This window comes from Genypterus blacodes, unplaced genomic scaffold (assembly GCF_046128005.1).
Source record: "Genypterus blacodes isolate CSIRO-AG114 ecotype Tasmania unplaced genomic scaffold, CSIRO-AGI_Gbla_v1 ptg000105l_1, whole genome shotgun sequence".
Taxonomy (NCBI): Eukaryota; Metazoa; Chordata; class Actinopteri; order Ophidiiformes; family Ophidiidae; genus Genypterus; species Genypterus blacodes.
This window is the reverse complement of record NW_027466909.1, coordinates 2161474-2170770: the sequence shown is the minus strand read 5'-3', so window position 1 is coordinate 2170770 and position 9297 is coordinate 2161474. Positions and strand designations below refer to the sequence as shown.

Sequence of the window (9297 nt, the reverse complement as noted above, 5' to 3'; positions counted from 1 at the left end):
TGTCAAGTCCACAATCTATTAGCCTTGGAGTGACATCTGTGACCTTTGCACAGAGACAAGTTATTGATGTGATGTGATTGATGAAGACCTGTGTGAGTGTTTGGTGTTTTTCCAATATTCTTATATTTTAGTTTTGGGTTCTGAGATTTACATAAACTGAAGCCAGTTGCTGTTTCATTTGCAAAGTTGTGGAATTAATGCCAAAGGATAAAATCCCGATTAGTCGCTGTCTCTTTCTCTTGTGTGTCTATGTGTGTGTGTGTGTGCGTGTGTGTGTGTGTGTGTGTGTGTGTGTGTGTGTGTGTGTTTCAGGGTGTGCCTGTGGGTCGTTTCAGGACTTACACGGTTTAGTGCTTTTCTGACGCTCCTGCTGCGATGTTACAGTGGGTGACAGCAGGACAGGCTGCATTAGCACTGCACTGGTTTCCATTACACACACACAAACATGCAAAGCGCCTTTCAGCAGGGGTGAGAACTCAGGTTTCTGGGCCCCTGGCAACCAGTCTTGATTGTGGTATTAAAGGAGATTATGTATCATCACCCAACGTCAAGATTCACGGAAAAAATTTAAATCCCTCAAAAATTTGAGGAACATTCAGTATTTTCTCAGTGTGACTAATGTTACAAAAGCTTGAACAGCAGACTTCTGCACTTTTGCTATGCCTTGTCTTCGTTCCTCCCTGTTGGGGAAAGACACCTCGCCGTGCTCCTGTCTGAGTGTGAGGAGCCAGTAACAGGATCCACCCCCTTCTGATTGATACAGACATGCATAAGCTCGAGTTGAGCCACCGTTTAGACAGCTCACTGTGACCAGATTTGGCAGAGCGCGATCTCCTTTGTCAGAAGCGTGTTAATTACATTATGGCGCATGGCGAGGGTCCAGGATGCTGAGGTGTGTGGCGACAGCAGAAGTCTATCAGCTGCAGTGTCGCCAAAAAGAAAACTGGAAATCTTTGACCATACAATGCATGTAGAGAACCCTTGAGGGCATGAAGAGTATTGATTTAGAACCTAAAGGACTCAACCAAACAAAATCAATGTGTGTGTTGGCATGTTGATAGGATTTATGGGGATTAACCAAAAACAGTATAAACCCTGTTCAGATTACAGACAAATAAATACTCAATTACTCAAGTAGGATCATGACCAACAAATACAAAATAAATGTTTATGATATATATTGATGCCAGGAATCCACCTTTCTGTCATTTTACCTCTAAACGACTCAAACACACTTATCATGGTTTATAGTGCGATACATTACTCAGATCACCTCACATACAAAGATGTCTGACATCAGCATAAGGCTGACGCAGGATGTTTGTGGTAACTAATAAATTCCTGCGAACTGACTAACAGGAAGCTGCAGTCATTTCACAGCAACCCAAAGGGAATTTTATGTGACGGTACGATTAAGTTATCCAGTTAATATTTCTGCTGCTGTTGTGGCACTGCTGCTTGGTCAGTGGTTTTCTTGATCCCTGGGCTACGTTCACACCGAGTAGCGGAAAATTTTCAATGTGTTTCTCCGACTGTTTTGCTCCAAGCGTATTGGCTCAGGACCGACGAGCTAAAATAGGAGGCCTGTGCGGTTCCACTGTGTAGTTTTTACTGCTGTTAGAGCCCAGCGTGTGTGTGTGTGAGTGTGAGGAATGCTGCGGTGGGTCTGCACACTCACTGACTCACTTGGATGCTGCTTTGTGAGAAAACTACTTAAAACATTCATGAATAATAGATTTAGATGAAACAGGCATAAACACCCTGTTGTCCAACACCACTGACACACACCTACACTCACACAAACACAGAGCTATACCACAATCCATCTGAGTCTGAGTGATAATTGAGCTGGAGGTAATTGTCTTGGTGCTGGGGTGTGCGTAAGCGAGCACAGCATCATGAGATGTTTTCATTACTTGCGTCAGCGTTTTAATCTGCGGTGATGCGGCTGGGGATTCATTCACTCATACAATGTGTTGGATCTCATTTAAACAGACCTTGAAGCCTTTCTGTTTCATCACATAAAGATGAGATCGAACTTAATGATTTCCAATGGGGAAACAATACTGGATTGGATAGAAAACACAATGCATTAAAACGATTAAAATGAACAGCATTAAGACTTGAATTCAATATGAACGATATTCAATAAGTAGAACTATTATTTTGCCTTCAGTTTCCAAACTCTATATATAGACAGAGATCACAGTTTCAAACACACAGGACTGTAGCTAGTGATGTGATGATCATAAGGACTTTACGTTAGCCTAAATAATGCCCAACTCTTGAAAGCACAGCCTGAGATTGCAGCTATAATGGCCAGATGAGTGAAAAAGATGACTATGCCGCCTGAAAGAGAGTCTTCACTGGTCAGGCAGACGTAGGGGTGATCACAAACAGGCAAAGATGGCTAACAAAGGCTCAGCAAAGAGTAAGCAAGATAAGGTTAGTGAGGCAGACAGGCAGGCAGACTGAAAGGTCACAGTAACAAATCCAAGTCTGTGTGACCCTTTCAATGGTCCACCTGAAGGCACTGCTCATGGGTCAAAATGGAAAAATGCACATTGCTGCATAAGCGTCTGATTTACATTCATTGGGGGAAGATGCATCCAGTTAAACAAGTTTGGCAAAAAACAAGACCCAACAAGTCATACCAGGATGTCATTCTACAGCCTCAGGGAGAAACAGAGGTGACCGTTATTCTAAATGCAAATAAGCAACTCTGCTTATGGAGCATGTTGCTGCACAATTATTCTTATTAAAAGTTTTGGGCTAACAAACACTAATCCATTGATCTGAGAGGTGACCCTGGGCCCAAACTCCCACATCAGTGATTAGAATCCCCTTTTAATTGGCTATTTGGCTGCACAGCCTCAGCTTCCTGTTCACACTGACAGAGCCATTCATCAGATGTTGATTAGGAGTGCCCTATCACTTGTATGGAGCTCCTGGAGTCACACAGCCAGTCTCTGTAAGCCATTATCTTGTTGCTGACAAAGCTAAAATAGGTTTGCATTACTGGCTGTTGGTTTTAATTGAAACTCAAATCCTCTATGCTTTTCCCCTCCAGCAATACAGAATAAATCATTATGAGTTCCCAAATACAGAATCTTGCTCAGCAGTAATGTATTTCAAATATTTCTATAATTAGTTATAATTCATTGCATTCCCACACCCTGATGAAGGTTTTCCGAAGGTGCAACTCTTGTGTTTGTGGACTGTTTCTACTTAAAAAAAAAAAACGATTATCTAATAAAAGGCTTTCTCTGGACACCCAAGACACAACTCCTCACGTGCCTTGATTGTACGTGAACACAAACTCTCAACAACCACCGTGTCGATACACAATACACATTTGTATTTAATTTCCATATACAAATCAATGACTCATCATCAAGGGCTCCCAAGTTGGAGCATTGACATCATGTACACTGTTAAGACCACCCCTCCATTCTCACTGTCTGTATGAACATATAAATAAATACCATTAAGAAAATAAGAATGATTGGGAATTAGGTTAAATTTAATAAACTACATGGTGATTATGCAGCATTTTATTGTCCTTCATTTAAACACAACAGTAGTGTTTTTGTACATTAGCCACCAGGTGTCAGTGCCTCGCCTTTTACTTCTATTGCTGACTAATGTACAGTAGCCTATGTTGAAAAATATATAAAATTAAAACAAAAATGGCCACAGATAATTTCCCTCTTATTTTTTTTCAACTCAAAGATGTGTGTACCGTATTATATATACACAGTATATACTATTTTAGTCATTTGCCTGAATATATTGGTGATTTTTAACCGATATGAGTTTTTGTAATAATGATGTTGTGTGGCTCTCCAAATATTTCCTAATAACCTGGACACGTCGCAAAGAAATTGTTAATATAAAAAAAATCAATGCCCTGATTTCATTTTCCGAGAGAGAGAGAGAGAGAGAGAGAGAGAGAGAGAGAGAGAGAGAGAGAGAGAGAGAGAGGGAGGCGGTGCTATGTGTCCTCCAGTCATCCTCTGAACTCCTTGTCTTCATGCCATCCTGCATTTGAAAGGAGACAGGCGGGGAATCGACACCGACCGCTCAGATCCAGATTATACGTTTCCTCGCAATAAACATGAGGGATGATTTGATCGTCTTAAATCCGGGAGCGTGAACGTCTCATCGGGTCTGCGTTGGGATTCTCTCCTTGATTTCCCCGCGCATAAGGAATATCTGGACTCTGTGTGTGTCTGTGCGGAGGTCTAACGCGGATCTTGTGCTCTTTTCCTGCCGTGGTCTGTACACGGAACACCGGGTCCGGGTCTCATGTAGTCTGTCTCCGTTCGCAGCCGCAGACAGGTCAAAGGACGCCGAATCAGAGCCTAAATTCAAAGCTTCACCTCACGAAAATGTGATTCCTCGTCTCTTTCCCAAAGTGGAAGCCGAGCCGCGTCGTTGGCATCGCCGGGAACAGCTGGATTACATCGAGAATATAGTGGATTACCCCTCCTCCTCCTCTTCCTCCTTTAAATCAAAGAATCCCGGTGGTCTTTCAGCGGCTGTTAGCCAAAATGAGCGTCGATTTAATCGGATCAAACACATGATTGGAGTCGCAACAAACGCCGCACAATAGATCTCACGCGTTTCCTTGCATTTCTTCTGCAACACACAAGGCGCCCACTTGCCCCTGGATAACATGGAAAGCGAGGTGTTCACCCCTCTGCTGGAGCAATTCATGCTCACCCCTCTGGTCTGCTGGGTAAGAAGCACGATCAACCACCCTAACATGTCTACAGCCTCCTTCATTTAACCCCCCAGCCCCTTATTTGAATCTCTTAACGCCTATTTGCATTCTCCTATCCGTTTCCAGGTGAGGACAGTCGGGCAGCCAGCAGAGAGCCATGGCTCCAGATTATCGGAATATGTGGAATTAGTGGATGGGATTTACCTGAATGAGATCATGCTGGAGATGTAAGTAACCGGACAGATCAAGTCACACACACACACACACACACACACACCTTTGCTTGGGACCTCATGTAAATGTAACTAGGTGTGTAAATGCAGCTCTGCCAGGTGATTCAGAAAAGGGTTTGGATCAGATGCAGGGTATGAAGGTAAGAAGTGGGCCATTAGATCGCTCTGCCCCCCGCCCCCCCCTCCCAGGCCTTTAGTGGGACCATCCCAGCATGGCCAAATGAACCAATTCTTCAAGGACTCAATGAAAGCGAGGCACAATGGGCCGTTGTATTGGGGCCAGTAGCAGGTCACACTGTAAGAAATCTTAGCAGACAGTTATTGTTTAGATGCCTTGAAGCCGTCTCTCTCTCTGTCTCTCTCTCCGTGTGTGTGTGATTGTGCACATGCGATCCAAGGCGGTAGCAGGCGGCTCCCCGGCTTCCAGTTGGCTCGCCTGTGTTTTCTCAGTCACCCTGAACTGTCATCTGCAGCCGGCTGTAAGTCAACCCCGCCCCTGGAAGCAGCGCGGCTCTCAGTCCCTGCTGTGCTCCAGATTAGACTGGAAGCAGGAGCCTGAAATAGTAGAGACGCTGCTGTCCTCTGTACAATAAAGGGTCAGGATGCACGGAAATGGCGACGTGTGTTTTATTTATGTGCTGTTTTTATTCAGTGGGAGGTGGTGCGGATGGAGGAGGTGGAGGATGCTTGAGGAGGAGGCGGCGGCAGCGGCGGCTGAGGCAATAGATGTAATATTAATCTGTCCAGTCACCTCTTTGACATCCAGCGTATAGCACAACACGTGGCAGCTTTCCTATTCCTTTGTCTGCCTCCGGGCTGCTACTTCCTACCAGCCGGACAAATCCATCCTCTCCATATTCTCCACGCTATCAACGCTAATGTCACTGAAGTCTACGCCGTCAGCACTTAGTTCCTGGCAGGAATGACAAGGAATTGTGCATCCGAGCTCCGCATCCAGAGAGATTGATTTTCACTTCTCGGGGAAGCATGGAAAAATGTGTTGCAGAGCTGCGGGGGAAGCGTAGATTGGAAAGAATGGAACACAGAAACACATCAGAAAGTGCTTATAGAGGGTTGGCGGTATCGATCGCGCCGCTTGTCTCGGTCCTTGAAGCTGGGCCTGTATGCGTGTGTGTGTGTGTGTGTGTGTGTGTGTGTGTGTGTGTGTGTGTGTGTGTGTGTGTGTGTGTGTGTGTGTGTGTGTGTGTGTGTGTGTGTGTGTGTGTGTGTGTGTGTGTGTGTGTGTGTGTGTGTGTGTGTGTGTGTGTGTGTGTGTGTGTGTGTGTGTGTCTGGTGTGAATGGTGGTCAGCAGGGTTGTGGTTAAGGTGCAGCTTCTTGTTGAACGTGACGAGGAAGAAAGAGGGCCATATTCCAAATATAGGTCACAAATTCCAGCCACATTGGCAACCATGACGATCTTCAGATTCCGCCTCTAACACACTGCGACTGACTGTAAATGACGAGTGAGAGTGTCTGTGGTTGTGTTGTGCTGTGCTGAGAGAGAAGCCAGTGTGGAGCTGAAATGAACTGTGACCAGCTTGTGATCGCCTGACAGAATATCAGGATTGCCACTCACACCGCTCTTGTGTGTGTGTGTGTGTGTTGGGCTCCTCTTGTCTGTGTGGGCGTATGTGTAACTGTGTTTTTGTGCGTTTGGTTTTGTGTGCTTGGGGCAGCTGTTGCCAGTCGTCTGGCTCAGTCGTCCTCCCACACAGAGGGCCTACAGTGCTCGTCAGATGTTGTGTCGGTCGTTGGTCACGGCTGCTTCTTTGTTAGCCGCTCGCTCTTTTTAAACTGAAATGGTCTGCATCACAAGGTTCATGTTGGTGTGCGTCATCCGCTCGCCATGTTTGCACCGAGGCTACTCGTCGCACTCTTTAGATGTGAGGGAGGCGTTGGGTTCATAGGTCTGTGTGACGCGTGTGAGTTAGCTCCTGTACTCTTCAGCTATTTTAGCTTCAAAGCCCCTGATGACTTTTCTGACAGCAGGAATCCATCCAATCTACGGGCACACACACACACACACACACACACACACACACACTCTTCCCTCTCCTAGCCCCTTGCATTCTGACCTCTAAAATGAGAGCATGGCATGACATCGGGCTGCTTGGGATCGATCCAATCGTACTAAGAGGACTTCCCCCGACGCCTGCCTCTGTTCAGTGGCTGCTGCTTACATTGATAAATTGTTGGCGGTGACGCTGATAAAACCACAACACACACACACACACACACACACACACACACACACACACACACACACACACACACAAACACAGCAAAGTGTGCAGAAAATGTTGATAAATTCCGTCTGTGTGTTCTTTCATCTACAACTTTCACACATGCACACACACTCACACTCGTGCAGCAGTTTGAGTTCAGCTGTTGCAGTGTAATCTGCTGTGTTGCCGTGTGAACGTCGGCAGAGAACAGGACAGACAGACAGACAGACAGACAGACAGACAGACGGACAGCAGTTGTCATTGAGATGGAGGGATGGAGAGAAGTGCAGAGACGGAAAGAAGAAGGGAGAGAGAGAGAGAGAGAGAGACCCCAGGATTATCTAACGGTTTGCTGGGACCCAGATGGCGGCGGCCCTGACCCCTCCCCTTGCTGACATTACCCAGCCAGTTACGTCGCCTCCTCGTCGCTGTCAAACCAATTAGTTCTCCCGCCCGGCAGAGAGACGGCCAATTAACAGCTGAGTCGCCCGCTCGCCTGCCAATTCGTCAAACCTGTCAACCAGTCGGCTCTGTCCTCTACGGCCGCCGTGCATGATGGGACACAGTGTGTGTGTGTGTGTGTGTCCTTTATGACTTCTTCTCTGGGTTTGATTTGCACTTTTTGTGGTAATTTGGTGACATTTGTGTTAATTATAGTTTTTACTCTAATTGAAGAAAGAGCAGTTGGATCTTGTTCCTGTGTGACGCTGGGAGAGGAAACACACCAGCTTCTCTCACGGCCACCATATACACACACCTACACAGGATGTAGTCCTCCTGCTTTCTGTCATCACTTCCTTTCCCGACAGAATTGGCTACACACACACACACACACACACACACACACACACACACACACACACACACACACACACACACACACAGCCAGTGATCTCTGTAGCAGACTTTTGTCTAGGATATGTTGCACTGATGCGACTGGGCAGCTGTGGTAGAGTATTTTGAGATTAGACCACAATCACACAAATATGAATATGGAAACTCCTCCTCTTCTCTCCTCTCCTCTGTTTGCTTTAAGCAGCATGTCAAAACCTTTTGTTGGCTTTTTCTCTGTAGGTATGGCAGACATAGTTGGGATTCCAGCTGGTCTGGAGAAAAGACGTGCTCCTGGGGTGTCTGTCTCTCTGTCTGTCTGTCAGGTCCACACACACAAACACACACACACTGCTGCTACCTTGCTGTGGGATCCTTGAGATGAAAGTATGTTCAGCATTGGTCTGGCCACTCTTCCTCCTCCTCTTCCTCCTACTCATCGCTTTTGTGTTGTGCCATTCTCTCTGTCTGGCAGGAGGATATGCGTCCAGTCAGACAGGAAACAGCTGCTGTGACCTTGAGGGGACAAAACTTTTAACAGGGCCGTGTTAACGTGCGGCAGTGAGGGACATGCTGAGCTCTCGGGAACCTCTTTAGGATTTTGGTCCTATAGAAAGAGCTCAGTTCTTATAAGTTCATATAAAAACACTTCATGTTCATGGTGATTTATAGCTGCAGACATTTGAATGGACATATTTTGAAGGCAACTTAGAATTCCTGGCTGCTGTAACGCTTCGCTTCTGCACATACTGTACACGGAGGGATTATAAATATAGGTCATGCGAGGGGTGGAAAGGTGAAAGGGATGCGTCAGGTCACATCCAACTTGGCAGGAATAGGTTTAGCAGCAGTCCCTATGGATACACAACGGCCGAGGAATGGGAAGAGGCCCCATGGAAAAAGACAGGAAGACAAAGACGGACCGAGAGAATCGAGTCCGCGGCGAGGAAACGGGGTGATGAGAACCACATAGCGATGGTGGGATTCTCAGCGCTCTGTTTGTATCTCTTTGTTCCCCTGGGATAAGCAAAGGGGGTGGGGTGTAAATAGAGGATGCAGACGTCTTGATGTTTTGGTTTGCATGATACAGTTTTTGTTCAACAATATTGGTTAAAATGTGTTGTTTGGGGAAGTTGGATTACTGCAAAGCAAATATTTTCTTCATCAAACTATTGCCGGATTCCCGTTCTGTGTGTGTGTGTGTGTGTCATCATGCTGTGTGTGGATGTGTGTTGGCCTGTTTAAGCCTGTTTGGCGATGCGATCTTTGCATACACACCCG

The 9297-nt window shown here is 46.1% G+C and overlaps 1 protein-coding gene across 3 annotated transcripts in view; it reads left to right on the top strand.

Annotated features, from left to right (window-relative positions):
- Nucleotides 1–3983: 3983 nt before the first annotated feature.
- Nucleotides 3984–9297, top strand: part of ccdc88ab (coiled-coil domain containing 88Ab) — a 47521-nt gene continuing 42207 nt past the window's right edge. For 2 of the 3 annotated variants that reach the window (XM_076160391.1, XM_076160392.1), the window contains exons 1-2: nt 3985–4741; nt 4853–4953. In XM_076160391.1, the coding sequence (XP_076016506.1) occupies nt 4679–4741; nt 4853–4953 (164 nt within the window). In that variant the 5' untranslated portion in view covers nt 3985–4678. Of the gene's footprint in view, nt 4742–4852; nt 4954–9297 lie in introns of all 3 variants that reach the window. The other variant, XM_076160390.1, reaches the window with a different exon arrangement.